At 56.4% G+C, this 19219-nt stretch overlaps 1 protein-coding gene across 2 annotated transcripts; it reads right to left on the bottom strand.

Annotated features, from left to right (window-relative positions):
- Positions 1 to 10: 10 nt before the first annotated feature.
- On the bottom strand, positions 11 to 18823 carry aars2 (alanyl-tRNA synthetase 2, mitochondrial (putative)). Of its 2 annotated transcripts, XM_072383988.1 has the most exons (22): positions 18479 to 18823; positions 17345 to 17533; positions 17109 to 17254; positions 16845 to 17036; positions 15689 to 15833; positions 15458 to 15603; positions 15277 to 15385; positions 13993 to 14031; positions 13792 to 13906; positions 13530 to 13657; positions 12284 to 12422; positions 12047 to 12216; positions 11864 to 11977; positions 11651 to 11791; positions 11447 to 11584; positions 5481 to 5584; positions 1277 to 1385; positions 1054 to 1179; positions 862 to 972; positions 693 to 776; positions 461 to 574; positions 11 to 302 (listed from the first exon to the last, which is right to left on the bottom strand). In XM_072383988.1, the coding sequence occupies exons 1-22, from the start codon at positions 18710 to 18712 to the stop codon at positions 138 to 140; spliced, it is 2958 nt and encodes a 985-aa protein (XP_072240089.1). In that variant the 5' UTR covers positions 18713 to 18823; the 3' UTR covers positions 11 to 137. The 2 variants fall into 2 exon arrangements, with proteins under 2 accessions (XP_072240089.1, XP_072240090.1); XM_072383989.1 differs by lacking the exons at positions 15458 to 15603; positions 15689 to 15833 and having other exon boundaries at positions 18479 to 18821.
- Between the last annotated feature and the right edge of the window lie 396 nt (positions 18824 to 19219).

The following is a 19219-nucleotide window of genomic DNA, read 5'->3' as shown; positions in this document are numbered from 1 at the left end:
CTTAAATAAATAAGTGACTGAGTTTGGATTTTATTTCTTCTAAAACAAAGAAATATTCACATTCATAAATACACGTCACATGAGCCAGCCGTCCAATGAGAGCAAGCTGTGGGCGCAGCTGACCTGCTCTGACATCATCACTGATTTTTCTGGCTGGCAAAGTCATTGGCCCACTTCAGGGCCTCAGTGATGTCACTGCTACTTCCTGTTCCCTTGGCAACCAGTGTCGAGCCCCCAGCACTCCCCCCAAGGTGGCGGCACACCGCCACGGCCCAGTCGGACGCAGCAAGGGCCGGCGAGTCCTGCAGAGGAGGGAACAGCCAATCAGATGGCTTCATTCTAAACTCTGATTCTCTGAGATGAAATCATTTCAACGTTAATGTTCGTTTAACTCTGATAACCTGCAGATTCAAACAGGCCCCGCCCTCCTGTGATGTAATCAACAGGTGAGTGGCGTTACCTTGGGAACCTGACAGGCACACAGGACCTTCCCAGAATGCCTCTGGTGAGCAAGCAGCATCACATGACTGTTAGGAGCAGCTGAACTTAGCTGGTTCACCGTCTTCATTAGAACCTGAAACGCAGAACCGGATCAGAACCAGAACCTCGTACTCACAGACAAATAAAACGTTCTGTGAAATCTGAAACCCTGTTCACCACATTACACCGACCAGAGGTCCGGTTCTACGCACCGACAGAGAGTCCGTCTCCACAGAGTCCACCAGCAGCTCCTTCTTGCCGTTCTTCTCCAACAGAACCTGAGCTCTGATTGTGGCCTGAACAAAGCATGAGAGCAGCAGCACACAGTAAGAGTGTCACAGCTCTGTATGCATCTCAGGTGTGTGTCAGGTGTGTTCTCACCTCTCTGGTCTCCAGTTTCCTGATGACAGTGTTGCTGGTCCTCAGCAGCGCTCTCAGGCGACCCTGCAGTTCTCGGCGCTGCCACTGGGGGATGGGTGTGTTATCTACAGCCTGTCAGACATGGCCCATGGTTATACATCACAATTTACCATGAACTCAGTGGCTGCAGTGCATCATGGGTAGTCTGCTTACATCAGACAAGAGGCTGGCCTCCTTGGAGAGTCGCTGGGCAGAGTCGAGGCTGGACGGGCCAGAGCCTGAGAGTCTGGCTGACAGGGAGTCCACGTCCTGAGATAAAACCCACCCTGCCTCCCGAGCCTGAGGCACAGAGGACACAAAGGAGAAGATCTGCCTTCATCACCTCATTCCTTTATGATGTCAGAGGGTCTGATCATGTGATCATGTGTGAACTGACCTGTGATGCATCCTGTCCCGTCACGGCGATGATCCGACTGATTCCTTTCACCAGCTGTTTCTCTGAGACAATCACCAGATCTTCAATGGCGCCGGTCTGCAGCAGATGGCTGAACACACACAGAAACTCCTGTTAGGAGCAGCCGAGACACGGCTGAGACACGGCTGAGACACGGCTGAGACACGCCTGAGACACGCCTTAGACACGCCTTAGACACGCCTTAGACACGCCTGAGACACGCCTGAGACACGCCTGAGACACGGCTGAGACACGGCTGAGACACGGCTGAGACACGCCTTAGACACGGCTGAGACACGGCTGAGACACGCCTTAGACACGGCTGAGACACGGCTGAGACACGGCTGAGACACGCCTGAGACACGGCCTTAGACACGGCTGAGACACGGCTGAGACACGCCTTAGACACGGCTGAGACACGGCTGAGACACGCCTTAGACACGGCTGAGACACGGCTGAGACACGCCTTAGACACGCCTTAGACACGCCTTAGACACGCCTGAGACACGGCTGAGACACGGCTGAGACACGGCTGAGACACGGCTGAGACACGCCTGAGACACGGCCTTAGACACGCCTGAGACACGCCTGAGACACGCCTGAGACACGGCTGAGACACGCCTGAGACACGCCTGAGACACGCCTGAGACACGCCTGAGACACGCCTGAGACACGCCCGAGACACGCCCGAGACACGCCCGAGACACGCCTTAGACACGCCTTAGACACGCCTGAGACACGGCTGAGACACGGCTGAGACACGCCTTAGACACGCCTTAGACACGCCTGAGACACGCCTGAGACACGGCTGAGACACGCCTTAGACACGCCTGAGACACGGCCGAGACACGCCTGAGACACGGCTGAGACACGGCTGAGACACGCCTGAGACACGCCTTAGACACGCCTGAGACACGCCTGAGACACGGCTGAGACACGCCTGAGACACGCCTGAGACACGCCTTAGACACGCCTTAGACACGCCTGAGACACGCCTTAGACACGCCTGAGACACGGCTGAGACACCGCTGAGACACGCCTTAGACACGCCTTAGACACGCCTGAGACACGGCTGAGACACGGCTGAGACACGGCTGAGACACGCCTTAGACACGCCTTAGACACGCCTTAGACTCGCCTGAGACACGCCTGAGACACGGCTGAGACACGGCTGAGACACGCCTGAGACACGGCTGAGACACGGCTGAGACACGCCTTAGACACGCCTTAGACACGCCTTAGACACGCCTGAGACACGCCTGAGACACGGCTGAGACACGCCTTAGACACGCCTTAGACACGCCTGAGACACGGCCGAGACACGGCCGAGACACGGCCGAGACACGCCTTAGACACGCCTTAGACACGCCTTAGACTCGCCTGAGACACGGCTGAGACACGCCTGAGACACGGCTGAGACACGCCTGAGACACGGCTGAGACACGCCTTAGACACGCCTTAGACACGCCTTAGACACGCCTTAGACTCGCCTGAGACACGGCTGAGACACGCCTGAGACACGGCTGAGACACGCCTGAGACACGCCTTAGACACGCCTTAGACTCGCCTGAGACACGGCTGAGACACGCCTGAGACACGGCTGAGACACGCCTGAGACACGCCTTAGACACGCCTTAGACACGCCTTAGACTCGCCTGAGACACGGCTGAGACACGCCTTAGACACGGCTGAGACACGGCTGAGACACGCCTGAGACACGGCTGAGACACGCCTTAGACACGCCTTAGACACGCCTTAGACTCGCCTGAGACACGGCTGAGACACGCCTGAGACACGGCTGAGACACGCCTTAGACACGGCTGAGACACGCCTTAGACACGCCTTAGACTCGCCTGAGACACGCCTGAGACACGCCTGAGACACGGCTGAGACACGCCTTAGACACGCCTTAGACTCGCCTGAGACACGGCTGAGACACGCCTGAGACACGCCCGAGACACGCCCGAGACACGCCCGAGACACGCCTTAGACACGCCTTAGACACGCCTGAGACACGGCTGAGACACGGCTGAGACACGCCTGAGACACGCCTGAGACACGGCTGAGACACGCCTTAGACACGCCTGAGACACGGCCGAGACACGCCTGAGACACGGCTGAGACACGGCTGAGACACGCCTGAGACACGCCTGAGACACGCCTTAGACACGCCTGAGACACGCCTGAGACACGGCTGAGACACGCCTGAGACACGCCTGAGACACGCCTTAGACACGCCTTAGACACGCCTGAGACACGCCTTAGACACGCCTGAGACACGGCTGAGACACCGCTGAGACACGCCTTAGACACGCCTTAGACACGCCTGAGACACGGCTGAGACACGGCTGAGACACGGCTGAGACACGCCTTAGACACGCCTTAGACACGCCTTAGACTCGCCTGAGACACGCCTGAGACACGGCTGAGACACGGCTGAGACACGCCTGAGACACGGCTGAGACACGCCTTAGACACGCCTTAGACACGCCTTAGACACGCCTGAGACACGCCTGAGACACGGCTGAGACACGGCTGAGACACGCCTTAGACACGGCCGAGACACGGCCGAGACACGGCCGAGACACCGCTGAGACACGCCTTAGACACGGCTGAGACACGGCTGAGACACGCCTGAGACACGGCTGAGACACGCCTTAGACACGCCTTAGACACGCCTTAGACTCGCCTGAGACACGGCTGAGACACGCCTGAGACACGGCTGAGACACGCCTTAGACACGGCTGAGACACGCCTTAGACACGCCTTAGACTCGCCTGAGACACGCCTGAGACACGCCTGAGACACGGCTGAGACACGCCTTAGACACGCCTTAGACACGCCTTAGACTCGCCTGAGACACGGCTGAGACACGCCTGAGACACGGCTGAGACACGCCTGAGACACGCCCGAGACACGCCCGAGACACGCCCGAGACACGCCCGAGACACGCCTTAGACACGCCTTAGACACGCCTTAGACTCGCCTGAGACACGCCTGAGACACGGCTGAGACACGGCTGAGACACGCCTGAGACACGGCTGAGACACGCCTTAGACACGGCTGAGACACGGCTGAGACACGCCTGAGACACGGCTGAGACACGCCTTAGACACGCCTTAGACACGCCTTAGACACGCCTGAGACACGCCTGAGACACGGCTGAGACACGCCTTAGACACGGCCGAGACACGGCCGAGACACCGCTGAGACACGCCTTAGACACGGCTGAGACACGGCTGAGACACGCCTGAGACACGGCTGAGACACGCCTTAGACACGCCTTAGACACGCCTTAGACTCGCCTGAGACACGGCTGAGACACGCCTGAGACACGGCTGAGACACGCCTTAGACACGGCTGAGACACGCCTTAGACACGCCTTAGACTCGCCTGAGACACGCCTGAGACACGCCTGAGACACGCCCGAGACACGCCTTAGACACGCCTTAGACACGCCTTAGACTCGCCTGAGACACGCCTGAGACACGCCTGAGACACGGCTGAGACACGCCTTAGACACGCCTTAGACACGCCTTAGACTCGCCTGAGACACGGCTGAGACACGCCTGAGACACGGCTGAGACACGCCTGAGACACGCCCGAGACACGCCCGAGACACGCCCGAGACACGCCCGAGACACGGCTGAGACACGCCCGAGACACGCCCGAGACACGGCTGAGACACGCCCGAGACACGGCTGAGACACGCCCGAGACACGGCTGAGACACGCCCGAGACACGGCCGAGACACGGCTGAGACACGCCCGAGACACGGCCGAGACACGGCTGAGACACGGCTGAGACACGCCTGATCGATGCTCCTTCCACAGGTGCTACAGTGAGTTCTGGTTATTCACATCTGGTGACTTTACTTTAACCTTCTTGCAGAAACGTTACGGCGCCACGTTACATCAGCTTAATGTGTCACAGGTGTGGCGTGACGTTACGGCGCTCGTTACCTCGCCCTCTGAAGTTTTATCAATAGTCTCTCATTAAAATGGATCAGAGGACTCCTGAGTGATCAGCAGCCGGACGGCATTTGATCACCTGGGAGCTGAAGGTTCAAGTTCTATCAACAAGTGAGTAGCTGAACATCTGGACAGATGTGGGCGGGTAAAGAGGGATAAAGGTAAATCAGCAGAAAGACGGCAGGTGTACAGTAAGCAGGTGGCTCAAGTCTCACGTTCCACAGCAGAGTTCCACAGACGTCTCTCTGTCTGTTCCACCGACCAGCAGCTCAGAGACCGGAACGTCCAGAGACACGACCCGGACCGGGTCGGGATACACCTGCAGGGACAAGTCAGCACACCGAGAGACAGCGGGTGAGACAGCGGGTGAGAGAGTGGGTGAGAGAGTGGGTGAGACAGCGGGTGAGAGAGTGGGTGAGAGAGTGGGTGAGAGAGTGGGTGAGAGAGTGGGTGAGACAGCGGGTGAGAGAGCGGGTGAGACAGCGGGTGAGAGAGTGGGTGAGACAGCGGGTGAGAGAGCTGGTGAGAGAGTGGGTGAGAGAGTGGGTGAGAGAGTGGGTGAGACATGAGGTGAGACAACGGGTGAGAGAGTGGGTGAGAGAGTGGGTGAGACAGCGGGTGAGACAGCGGGTGAGAGAGTGGGTGAGACAGCGGGTGAGACAACGGGTGAGAGAGTGGGTGAGACAGCGGGTGAGACAGCGGGTGAGACAGCGGGTGAGACAGCGGGTGAGAGAGTGGGTGAGACAACGGGTGAGAGAGCGGGTGAGAGAGTGGGTGAGAGAGTGGGTGAGAGAGTGGGTGAGACAGCGGGTGAGAGAGCGGGTGAGACAGCGGGTGAGAGAGTGGGTGAGACAGCGGGTGAGAGAGCTGGTGAGAGAGTGGGTGAGAGAGTGGGTGAGAGAGTGGGTGAGACATGAGGTGAGACAACGGGTGAGAGAGTGGGTGAGAGAGTGGGTGAGACAGCGGGTGAGACAGCGGGTGAGAGAGTGGGTGAGACAGCGGGTGAGACAGCGGGTGAGAGAGTGGGTGAGACAGCGGGTGAGAGAGTGGGTGAGAGAGTGGGTGAGAGAGTGGGTGAGAGAGTGGGTGAGACAGCGGGTGAGAGAGCGGGTGAGAGAGTGGGTGAGACATGAGGTGAGACAACGGGTGAGAGAGTGGGTGAGAGAGTGGGTGAGACAGCGGGTGAGACAGCGGGTGAGAGAGTGGGTGAGACAGCGGGTGAGACAGCGGGTGAGAGAGTGGGTGAGACAGCGGGTGAGAGAGTGGGTGAGAGAGCGGGTGAGAGAGTGGGTGAGACAGCGGGTGAGAGAGCGGGTGAGAGAGTGGGTGAGAGAGCGGGTGAGAGAGCGGGTGAGAGAGTGGGTGAGAGAGTGGGTGAGACAGCGGGTGAGAGAGTGGGTGAGACAGCGGGTGAGAGAGTGGGTGAGAGAGTGGGTGAGACAACGGGTGAGAGAGCGGGTGAGAGAGTGGGTGAGAGAGTGGGTGAGAGAGTGGGTGAGAGAGTGGGTGAGAGAGCGGGTGAGAGAGCGGGTGAGAGAGCGGGTGAGAGAGTGGGTGAGACATGAGGTGAGACAACGGGTGAGAGAGTGGGTGAGAGAGTGGGTGAGACAGCGGGTGAGACAGCGGGTGAGAGAGTGGGTGAGACAGCGGGTGAGAGAGTGGGTGAGAGAGTGGGTGAGAGAGTGGGTGAGACAGCGGGTGAGAGAGTGGGTGAGAGAGCGGGTGAGAGAGTGGGTGAGACAGCGGGTGAGAGAGTGGGTGAGAGAGTGGGTGAGACAACGGGTGAGAGAGCGGGTGAGAGAGTGGGTGAGAGAGTGGGTGAGAGAGTGGGTGAGACAGCGGGTGAGAGAGTGGGTGAGAGAGCGGGTGAGAGAGCGGGTGAGACAGCGGGTGAGAGAGTGGGTGAGACAGCGGGTGAGAGAGCGGGTGAGAGAGTGGGTGAGAGAGTGGGTGAGAGAGTGGGTGAGACATGAGGTGAGACAACGGGTGATAGAGTGGGTGAGAGAGTGGGTGAGACAGCGGGTGAGACAGCGGGTGAGAGAGTGGGTGAGAGAGTGGGTGAGACAACGGGTGAGAGAGCGGGTGAGAGAGTGGGTGAGAGAGTGGGTGAGAGAGTGGGTGAGAGAGTGGGTGAGACAGCGGGTGAGAGAGTGGGTGAGAGAGCGGGTGAGAGAGCGGGTGAGAGAGTGGGTGAGAGAGTGGGTGAGACATGAGGTGAGACAACGGGTGAGAGAGTGGGTGAGAGAGTGGGTGAGACAGCGGGTGAGACAGCGGGTGAGAGAGTGGGTGAGACAGCGGGTGAGAGAGTGGGTGAGAGAGTGGGTGAGAGAGTGGGTGAGACAGCGGGTGAGAGAGTGGGTGAGAGAGTGGGTGAGAGAGTGGGTGAGACAGCGGGTGAGAGAGCGGGTGAGAGAGTGGGTGAGAGAGTGGGTGAGAGAGTGGGTGAGACAGCGGGTGAGAGAGCGGGTGAGAGAGTGGGTGAGAGAGCGGGTGAGAGAGTGGGTGAGACAGCGGGTGAGAGAGTGGGTGAGACAGCGGGTGAGAGAGCGGGTGAGAGAGTGGGTGAGAGAGTGGGTGAGACATGAGGTGAGACAACGGGTGAGAGAGTGGGTGAGAGAGTGGGTGAGACAGCGGGTGAGACAGCGGGTGAGAGAGTGGGTGAGACAGCGGGTGAGAGAGTGGGTGAGACAGCGGGTGAGAGAGTGGGTGGGAGAGTGGGTGAGAGAGTGGGTGAGAGAGTGGGTGAGACAGCGGGTGAGAGAGTGGGTGAGAGAGCGGGTGAGAGAGCGGGTGAGACAACGGGTGAGAGAGTGGGTGAGAGAGTGGGTGAGAGAGTGGGTGAGACATGAGGTGAGACAACGGGTGAGAGAGTGGGTGAGACATGAGGTGAGACAGCGGGTGAGACAACGGGTGAGAGAGTGGGTGAGAGAGTGGGTGAGAGAGTGAGTGAGAGAGTGAGTGAGAGAGTGGGTGAGACAGCGGGTGAGAGAGTGGGTGAGAGAGTGGGTGAGACATGAGGTGAGACAACGGGTGAGAGAGTGGGTGAGACATGAGGTGAGACAGCGGGTGAGACAACGGGTGAGAGAGTGGGTGAGAGAGTGGGTGAGAGAGTGAGTGAGAGAGTGAGTGAGAGAGTGGGTGAGAGAGTGAGTGAGAGAGTGAGTGAGAGAGTGAGTGAGAGAGTGGGTGAGAGAGTGGGTGAGAGAGCGGGTGAGAGAGCGGGTGAGACAACGGGTGAGAGAGTGGGTGAGAGAGTGGGTGAGAGAGTGGGTGAGACATGAGGTGAGACAACGGGTGAGAGAGTGGGTGAGACATGAGGTGAGACAGCGGGTGAGACAACGGGTGAGAGAGTGGGTGAGAGAGTGAGTGAGAGAGTGAGTGAGAGAGTGAGTGAGACAGCGGGTGAGAGAGTGGGTGAGAGAGTGGGTGAGAGAGTGGGTAAGAGAGTGGGTGAGACACGAGGTGAGAGAGCGGGTGAGAGAGTGGGTGAGAGAGTGAGTGAGAGAGTGAGTGAGAGAGTGGGTGAGAGAGTGGGTGAGACATGAGGTGAGACAGCGGGTGAGACAACGGGTGAGAGAGTGGGTGAGAGAGTGGGTGAGAGTGGGTGAGAGAGCGGGTGAGAGAGTGGGTGAGAGAGTGGGTGAGAGAGCGGGTGAGAGAGTGGGTGAGAGAGCGGGTGAGAGAGCGGGTGAGACACGAGGTGAGAGAGCGGGTGAGACACGAGGTGAGAGAGCGGGTGAGATAGCGGGTGAGAGAGTGGGTGAGAGAGTGAGTGAGAGAGTGGGTGAGAGTGGGTGAGACACGAGGTGAGACAACGGGTGAGAGAGTGGGTGAGACACGAGGTGAGACAACGGGTGAGAGAGTGGGTGAGACACGAGGTGAGACAACGGGTGAGACATGAGGTGAGAGAGCGGGTGAGACAACGGGTGAGACATGAAGTGAGAGAGTGGGTGAGACAACGGGTGAGAGAGTGGGTGAGAGACCGGGTGAGACACGAGGTGAGACAACGGGTGAGAGAGCGGGTGAGAGAGTGGGTGAGACAGCGGGTGAGAGAGTGGGTGAGACAGCGGGTGAGACAGCGGGTGAGAGAGTGGGTGAGAGAGTGGGTGAGAGAGTGGGTGAGAGAGCGGGTGAGAGAGCGGGTGAGACACGAGGTGAGAGAGCGGGTGAGACACGAGGTGAGAGAGCGGGTGAGACAGCGGGTGAGAGAGTGGGTGAGAGAGTGAGTGAGAGAGTGGGTGAGACAGCGGGTGAGAGAGTGGGTGAGAGAGTGGGTGAGAGAGTGGGTGAGAGAGTGGGTGAGACACGAGGTGAGAGAGCGGGTGAGAGAGTGGGTGAGAGAGTGAGTGAGAGAGTGAGTGAGAGAGTGGGTGAGAGAGTGGGTGAGACATGAGGTGAGACAGCGGGTGAGACAACGGGTGAGAGAGTGGGTGAGAGAGTGGGTGAGAGAGTGAGTGAGAGAGTGGGTGAGAGAGTGGGTGAGAGAGTGGGTGAGACACGAGGTGAGAGAGCGGGTGAGAGAGTGGGTGAGAGAGTGGGTGAGACAGCGGGTGAGAGAGCGGGTGAGAGAGCGGGTGAGAGAGCGGGTGAGACAGCGGGTGAGAGAGTGGGTGAGAGAGCGGGTGAGAGAGTGGGTGAGAGAGTGGGTGAGACACGAGGTGAGAGAGCGGGTGAGAGAGTGGGTGAGAGAGCGGGTGAGACACGAGGTGAGAGAGCGGGTGAGACATGAGGTGAGAGAGCGGGTGAGAGAGTGGGTGAGGGAGTGGGTGAGAGAGTGGGTGAGACACGAGGTGAGACAGCGGGTGAGAGAGTAGGTGAGAGAGTGGGTGAGAGAGTGGGTGAGACAACGGGTGAGAGAGTGGGTGAGACAACGGGTGAGACAACGGGTGAGACAGCGGGTGAGAGAGTAGGTGAGAGAGTGGGTGAGAGAGTGAGTGAGACACGAGGTGAGACAACGGGTGAGAGAGCGGGTGAGAGAGCGGGTGAGACATGAGGTGAGAGAGTGGGTGAGACAACGGGTGAGACAACGGGTGAGAGAGTGGGTGAGAGAGTGGGTGAGAGAGTGAGTGAGAGAGTGGGTGAGACAACGGGTGAGACAGCGGGTGAGACAACGGGTGAGACAGCGGGTGAGACAGCGGGTGAGAGAGTGGGTGAGACATGAGGTGAGACATGAGGTGAGACAACGGGTGAGACAGCGGGTGAGACATGAGGTGAGACATGAGGTGAGACAACGGGTGAGACAGCGGGTGAGACATGAGGTGAGACAACGGGTGAGACAGCGGGTGAGACATGAGGTGAGACATGAGGTGAGACAGCGGGTGAGTTAACGGGTGAGTCAGTGGGTGAGTTAACGGGTGAGACAGCGGGTGAGTTAACGGGTGAGTTAACGGGTGAGTCAGTGGGTGAGTTAACGGGTTAGTTAACGGATGAGACAGCGGGTGAGTTAACAGGTGAGTTAACGGGTGAGTCAGTGGGTGAGTTAACGGGTGAGTCAGTGGGTGAGTTAACGGGTGAGACAGCGGGTGAGTTAACAGGCGAGTTAAGGGGTGAGTCAGTGGGTGAGTTAACGGGTGAGTCAGTGGGTGAGTTAACGGGTGAGTCAGTGGGTGAGTTAACGGGTGAGTCAGTGGGTGAGTTAACGGGTGAGACAGCGGGTGAGTTAACGGGTGAGACAGCGGGTGACTTAACAGGCGAGTTAAGGGGTGAGTCAGTGGGTGAGTTAACGGGTGAGTCAGTGGGTGAGTTAACGGGTGAGACAGCGGGTGAGTTAACGGGTGAGACAGCGGGTGAGTTAACGGGTGAGTCAGTGGGTGAGTTAACGGGTTAGTTAACGGGTGAGTCAGTGGGTGAGTTAACGAGTGAGTCAGTGGGTGAGTTAACGGGTTAGTTAACGGGTGAGTCAGTGGGTGAGTTAACGGGTGAGTCAGTGGGTGAGTTAACGGGTGAGACAGCGGGTGAGTTAACGGGTGAGACAGCGGGTGAGTTAACGGGTGAGTCAGTGGGTGAGTTAACGGGTTAGTTAACGGGTGAGACAGCGGGTGAGTTAACAGGTGAGTTAACGGGTGAGTTAACGGGTGAGTCAGTGGGTGAGTTAACCGGTGAGTTAACGGGTGAGTTAACGGGTGAGTTAACGGGTGAGTTAACGGGTGAGTCCGTGGGTGAGACAGCGGACTCGGCTCACCTCGTCCACCGCCCTCAGCCCCCTGATGCTCCTCGCCTTCTGCAGAGGAAGCTCCCCGCTGTGGACGATCTGATTGGCTGAGATGATGTCACAGACACAGCGTTCCACCTGCTGCAGCTGAGCGACGCAGAGGGAACCCTGAGGAGAACCATCATCAGAACCAGCAGAACTGTTATCTTGGTTACCTGGGTAACGGGTCTGCACCTTGACACTGAAGTCGAACCGCAGGCGGTCAGCTGACACATGAGACCCCCTCTGGTGGACCGCCGGACCCAGAACTTTCCTCAGAGCGAAGTTCAGGATGTGGGTCGCCGTGTGTTTCACCATGCAGCCGATCCGGTGGGCCTAAGACAGACAGAGGGTTCTGGTGGTTCTATTTGAACTCAACCTGCTTCTTGGACCCATCCTGGGTCTTACCTGGTCCAGGTGCAGCTGCACCTGGTCGCCGGTCTTCAGGGTGTCGGCTGCAGTCACCTGATGGACCACGTAGCCCCCGGCCCGGGCCACGGCCTCCACAGAGAACAGAACATCCTGAGAACAGAACACACCTGGAGTCAGGTCCTCTTCCCATGATGCACTTCCTGCGAGCACTCAGCTCACCTGCAGCCCGTCCCGGGTGAAGTAGCCCTGGTCATGTGACTGCCCCCCCTGCTCAGAGTAGAAGCAGGTGTGGTCCAGAATAACCCCGCAGCGCTGACCCTCAGAGACCTCCGCCACCAGGGTCTGACCGTCATACAGCGCCACCACTGTCGCACGGCATGCTGGGAACACTGAGAGGAGGGAGGTGTCAGACGACTGCTATGAACCAATCAGAGCGAGTTACCTGTGGGACCGTACCGTATCGGCCCTGATCCAGGCCGTACTGGTATTTAAGGTTGTCCTCGGTGTGAGGAACCCTGAGACGCTGCAGCTCTGCCAGGCTCAGGACGTCCAACATCAGCTGGGACTGTGCACCTGCCTGCAGCTCCGACGCCACCTGTTACAGGTGTGTGAGGTCATCAGTGACATCATCTGCTCCCTGGGATTCCAGTTTTAGACAGAAAGTGCAGATTGCCTCCTCCTCAACATGCCAACTCCTGTCTCCTCGCCTCCTCCCTCCCTTCTCATCTTCTCCCTCCTGTCTCCTCGCCTCCTCCCTCCCTTCTCATCTTTTCCCTCCTGTCTCCTCACCTCCTACCTCGCCTCCTCCCTCTCTTCTCATCTTCTCCCTCCTGTCTCCTCGCCTCCTCCCTCCCTTCTCATCTTCTCCCTCCTGTCTCCTCACCTCCTACCTCGCCTCCTCCCTCCCTTCTCATCTTCTCCCTCCTGTCTCCTCGCCTCCTCCCTCCCTTCTCATCTTCTCCCTCCTGTCTCCTCGCCTCCTCCCTCCCTTCTCATCTTCTCCCTCCTGTCTCCTCACCTCCTACCTCGCCTCCTCCCTCCCTTCTCATCTTCTCCCTCCTGTCTCCTCACCTCCTCCCTCCCTTCTCATCTTCTCCCTCCTGTCTCCTCCCTCCTGTCTCCTCACCTCCTCCCTCCCTTCTCATCTTCTCCCTCCTGTCTCCTCGCCTCCTCCCTCCCTTCTCATCTTCTCCCTCCTGTCTCCTCACCTCCTACCTCGCCTCCTCCCTCCCTTCTCATCTTCTCCCTCCTGTCTCCTCGCCTCCTCCCTCCCTTCTCATCTTCTCCCTCCTGTCTCCTCGCCTCCTCCCTCCCTTCTCATCTTCTCCCTCCTGTCTCCTCGCCTCCTCCCTCCCTTCTCATCTTCTCCCTCCTGTCTCCTCACCTCCTACCTCGCCTCCTCCCTCCCTTCTCATCTTCTCCCTCCTGTCTCCTCGCCTCCTCCCTCCCTTCTCATCTTTTCCCTCCTGTCTCCTCGCCTCCTCCCTCGCCTCCTCCCTCCTGTCTCTTTGCGTCCTTCCTCATCTCAGTTTGTGCATCCTCGAGATGTAAAAGCAGACCTCCTCTGACAGGATAATACGATCCTCTACCTTCATGTTACTCAGTTCAAATAATCAGATGCATCATGGGAGCAGTAGTCCACATACAGCTGGACCCGACAGCAGATTGTTTTTATTTCAGAACACCAAAAGGAAAGCCCCACCTTCTGGTTCTCTGCGATGAGTCGGTCCAGCTCCTGACGGTCCACCTGGACCCCCCTCTCCTCCAACATCAGGTCCACCAGGTCCAGAGGAAAACCCAGATCCCGGTGCAGAGACCACGCCACCGAGGCTGAAACAGCGTAGACAGAACAGGTAACAGATGACAACACACATCCCCTCAGTGAGGAAACGCACCTGCATCCAATACATCATCGAGATAAGAACCGAGTGTCTATCATCAGCCACAGCCAGAGCAGAACTAACCAGGAAAGAAGCCATGTCTGTAGTCCTTTTTGCTGAGAGTGCGCCGGATCAGCCGGCTGCCCTGCTGCAGAGACGACAGGAAGTGAACCTCGTTCTCGTTGATCACGTCCATGATCTGCAAAAGAGGCGCCGCTGATGACAACCTCCTGTTACAGCATTCAGCTACAGCCCAGTCACACTTTGACAATCCCGAACACTCACCCGATCAGCCTCCCGGTACAGCTCCGGATACACCTCACCCTGCCAGAAGAGAGGGGGAACAACCAGCCAACCAATCAAACAGTCAATAATCAACCAACCAGTCAATCAACCAACCAGTCAATAACCAACCAACCAGCCAACCAACCAGTCAATCAATCAACCAACCAGCCAACCAATCAAACAGTCAATAACCAACCAACCAGTCAATCCATCAACCAGTCAATAACCAACCAACCAGTCAATCCATCAACCAGTCAATAACCAACCAACCAGCCAATCAATCAACCAGTCAATAACCAACCAACCAGTCAATAACCAACCAACCAGCCAACCAACCAGTCAGTCAATAACCAACCAACCAGTCAATCCATCAACCAGTCAATAACCAACCAACCAGCCAATCAATCAACCAGTCAATAACCAACCAACCAGCCAACCAACCAGTCAGTCAATAACCAACCAACCAGCCAACCAACCAGTCAATCCATCAACCAGTCAATAATCAACCAACCAGTCAATCAATCAACCAGTCAATAACCAACCAACCAGCCAACCAACCAGTCAGTCAATAACCAACCAACCAGCCAACCAACCAGTCAATCAATCAACCAGTCAATAACCAACCAACCAGTCAATCCATCAACCAGTCAATAACCAACCAACCAGCCAACCAACCAGTCAATCCATCAACCAGTCAATAACCAACCAACCAGCCAATCAATCAACCAGTCAATAACCAACCAACCAGTCAATAACCAACCAACCAGCCAACCAACCAGTCAATCAATCAAACAGTCAATAATCCACCAACCAAAGAATACATTAATCAATCAACCGGTCACTCAGCTAACTAACCAACCAGCCAACCAACCAGTCAATCAATCAACCGGTCACTCAGCTAACTAACCAACCAGCCAACCAACCAGTCAATCAATCAACCGGTCACTCAGCTAACTAACCAACCAGCCAACCAACCAGTCAATCAATCAACCGGTCACTCAGCTAACTAACCAACCAGCCAACCAACCAGTCAATCAATCAACCGGTCACTCAGCTAACTAACCAACCAGCCAACCAACCAGTCAATCAATCAACCGGTCACTCAGCTAACTAACCAACCAGCCAATCAATCAACCGGTCACTCAGCTAACTAACCAACCAGCCAATCAATCGGTCATATTTTCTTCTCTTCCTGCTGGGCTCTTTGCTCCAGGTTCTGTTCGACTGGTCCTGGATCAGTGATCACATGTCACTGCTCAGAGGCATTATGGGAAGTGTTTTTACCAGTATCTGTGTGACAGTGGGAACCAGACTGGCCAGCGCCCCCTGCGGAGCCTGCAGGACCTCGACACAGAACCGAACGGCCCGCCGCAGAATCCTCCTCAGCACCAACCTGACAAACAGAAACAGATCAACAACCCATCCGATACCTGACAGCGCTGCCAGCTGTTGGTCGGGGACTCACTCGGCTCCTGACATGCCGGGATGAACTCCGTCAGCGATGCAGACCGACAAAGTCCGGATGTGGTCGGCCACGACTCTGTAGGCCAAGTCCACCTGCCCCCCATCTGCTGCCCCCGTCCTGCCGCCGTATGGCCTCACCCCCGACCTCTGAGGACACAGCAGACTGGTTACTATGGCAGCAGAGCCGTACCCACGGTAACCTTCGCCCTGTGGGCGGCACACCTCTGTGTACCTGATGGATGGCGTCCAGCAGCGACCTGAACAGGTCCGTGTCGTAGTTGGATCGTTTCCCTTGCAGGACGCTCACCAGCCTCTCTAACCCCATCCCGGTATCCACACTGAACCGGGGAAGCAGCTGCAGACTCTGGTCCAGCTCCCTGAAACGGACCGACAACTGAGCCACTGGACCCAAAGACCGACCCTGGGAACCGGTCTAATGCGGTCTGAACCGGTCTGAACTAGTCTAAGGAAATCTGAAATGGTCTGAACTGGTCCGATGTGGACTGAACCGGTCTGATGTGGACTGAACCAGTCTGATGTGGACTGAACCGGTCTGATGTGGACTGAACCGGTCTGAACTAGTCTAAGGAAATCTGAAATGGTCTGAACCGGTCTGATGTGGACTGAACCGGTCTGAACTAGTCTAAGGAAATCTGAAATGGTCTGAACCGGTCTGATGTGGACTGAACCGGTCTGATGTGGACTGAACCGGTCTGAACTAGTCTAAGGAAATCTGAAATGGTCTGAACCGGTCTGATGTGGACTGAACCGGTCTGATGTGGATTGAACCGGTCTGATGTGGACTGAACCGGTCTGATGTGGACTGAACCGGTCTGATGTGGACTGAACCGGTCTGAACTAGTCTAAGGAAATCTGAAATGGTCTGAACCGGTCTGAAGTGGACTGAACCGGTCTGATGTGGACTGAACCGGTCTGAACCAGTCTGAACCGGTCTGATGTGGATTGAACCGGTCTGATGTGGACTGAACCGGTCTGATGTGGACTGAACCGGTCTGAACTAGTCTAAGGAAATCTGAAATGGTCTGAACCGGTCTGAAGTGGACTGAACCGGTCTGATGTGGACTTAACCGGTCTGAACCAGTCTGAACCGGTCTGATGTGGATTGAACCGGTCTGAAATGGTCTGAACCGGTCTGATGTGGACTGAACCGGTCTGAAATGGTCTGAACCGGTCTGATGTGGACTGAACCGGTCTGAAGTGGACTGAACCGGTCTGATGTGGACTGAACCAGTCTGAACCGGTCTGAAATGGTCTGAACCGGTCTGATGTGGACTGAACCGGTCTAATGTGGACTGAACCGGTCTGATGTGGACTGAACAGGTCTGAACCAGTCTAAGGAAATCTTAAATCCAGGTGTGCACACAGACCTGTTGTACTGGATGAAGACAAGGTTCCAGATCTCAACAACATCTGGACTGTCTGCATTGACCAGTGCGGCAGCGTCTCGGCCCCCCACGTGGTCGTAGTGGATCTCTGTGCAGGGGCCACAGGGGCCCGTGTCCCCCATCTCCCAGAAGTTGTCCTTCAGGTCGAATGGCAGGACATGAGCAGACGGGACCCTGAGGAGGAGAGACCTGGTCAGCTGAGCAGAAACCAACCAGAACCTTGGCTGCAGACAGGTGTGGACCTACCCCATGTCCAGCCAGATGTGTCGTGTCTCCTCGTCAGCCAGTAACCCCGAGGCTGCATCCCCGCCAAAGTAAGACACATACAGTCTGTCTGCAGGTATCCCATAATGCTCAGTGAGGAGACTCCACGCCATCTGACACGCCTCCTCCTGAACACACAGGGACACCAGCTACTGAGGCTCCGCCCCTGGAAACCACAGCTACTTCCATCTTAAAGTACACAGTTAGTTGCCCCCCACCTTGAAGTAGTCTCCAAACGACCAGTTTCCAAGCATCTCGAAGAAGGTGTGGTGGTAGACATCTCTGCCCACGTCTTCCAGGTCGTTGTGTTTGCCGCCAGCTCGGACGCATTTCTGGCTATTGACCACTCGGCGATACGAGGCCATCTCACTGCTGGGGTCTGCGGTTCCCAGGAAGATCGGCTTAAACTGAGACCAACACACGGTCAGCAAGACCTTAGGCTGGAAGGATTTTCATCAATTCCAAAAGTGTGAGACAAACATGTACGGGGTTGTCCAAAAAATAAGTGAACCCTTACTACGTCCACAGGAATTCAGAAGGTAAGGAGCAGCCAGGAGCTGCTGATCAATGCTCTGATTAACTGATCGATGCTCTGATTAACTGATCGATGCTCTGATTAACTGATCAATGCTCTGATTAACTGATCAATGCTCTGATTAACTGATCAATGCTCTGATTAACTGATCGATGCTCTGATTAACTGATCAATGCTCTGATTCACTGATCAATGCTCTGATTAACTGATCAATGCTCTGATTAACTGATCAATGCTCTGATGAACTGATCGATGCTCTGAATAACTGATCAATGCTCTGATTAACTGATCGATGCTCTGATTAACTGATCGATGCTCTGATTAACTGATCGATGCTCTGATTAACCGATCGATGCTCTGATTAACCGATCGATGCTCTGATTAACTGATCGATGCTCTGATTAACTGATCAATGCTCTGATTAACTGATCGATGCTCTGATTAACTGATCGATGCTCTGATTAACCGATCAATGCTCTGATTAACTGATCAATGCTCTGATTAACTGATCAATGCTCTGATTAACTGATCGATGCTCTGATTAACCGATCACACCTTTACACTGCTGGATCAGGGGTTCACTTAGTTTTACACTCACTGCTGCTGGATCGGGGGTTCACTTAGTTTTTCACAGTGTGTAATACGTCATGTGTTTTGCTGGTTTTATTAAGTTCTGATGAGTTAAACTTTACAATCAGAGAACCGGTACCATCTGTGACACCAGCGGTAATTCCCTCTGACAGGACTTCTATCTCTAAATGTCTGAGTACATACGGACCGGACCGGACCGGACCGGAACACATGGATCCACACAGACCTGGTTCATGCCGGCGTTGACGAACAGCAGGCTGGGGTCTCCCCTCGGTCGGACCGGAGAGGACGGAACCAGTAGATGTCCATGTTTCTCCCGGAAGAAATCCACGAAGGTGCTGCGGACCTGAGCCGCGGGCAGCCGCGGAGGGAAGCCGCTGATGGAGCGAGCCGAGGCGGCAGAGAGGAGGCGTGGCGGCCCGCGAAGAGGCCGGAGCCTCTGGATGAGCAGCTTGAACATGAGGTTCACAGCCTGACTGAACCGGACCGAACCTGGACCATAGTGTCCTTACTGACTGCAGGGTGCTCTGAAACGCATGCGCACTGTGACCTATTTCTTCTTCTGTGGAGGAGGATGAACAATGCGCTCTTTGGTGCCACTTTCTGGTCAAACTGTGGAAACTGCTGATCCGAGTTTAGCCCCACTCTGGAGTTTACCATCCATCCATCCATTTTCTATCCCCGTTGAGTCCAACTCAGGGTCGCAGGGGGGGTAGGTACACCCGGACGGGTCCATCACAGGAGCCACACAGAGCCGAACAACCACTCTCACAGAAAGGCCCCAGCCGGGATTGGAACCGGCCTCTGCTGTGAGGCACCGGTGCTGAAGAGCTGCACGGTGGTCATATTCATAATAAAATGACTAAAAACACAGGAAAACAGGTTCAAGAAAAGAAAGTTACAGCTAAACAAGCTCATTTTCAATCTGAACCTTAACATTCTTACATGTGACGTCACTGCATTGGAA

This window comes from Leuresthes tenuis, unplaced genomic scaffold (genome assembly GCF_036924035.1).
Source record: "Leuresthes tenuis unplaced genomic scaffold, fLeuTen1.0.hap1 SCAF_4, whole genome shotgun sequence".
In the NCBI taxonomy this organism is placed as follows: Eukaryota; Metazoa; Chordata; class Actinopteri; order Atheriniformes; family Atherinopsidae; genus Leuresthes; species Leuresthes tenuis.
This window is presented reverse-complemented; position numbering and strand designations above follow the sequence as displayed.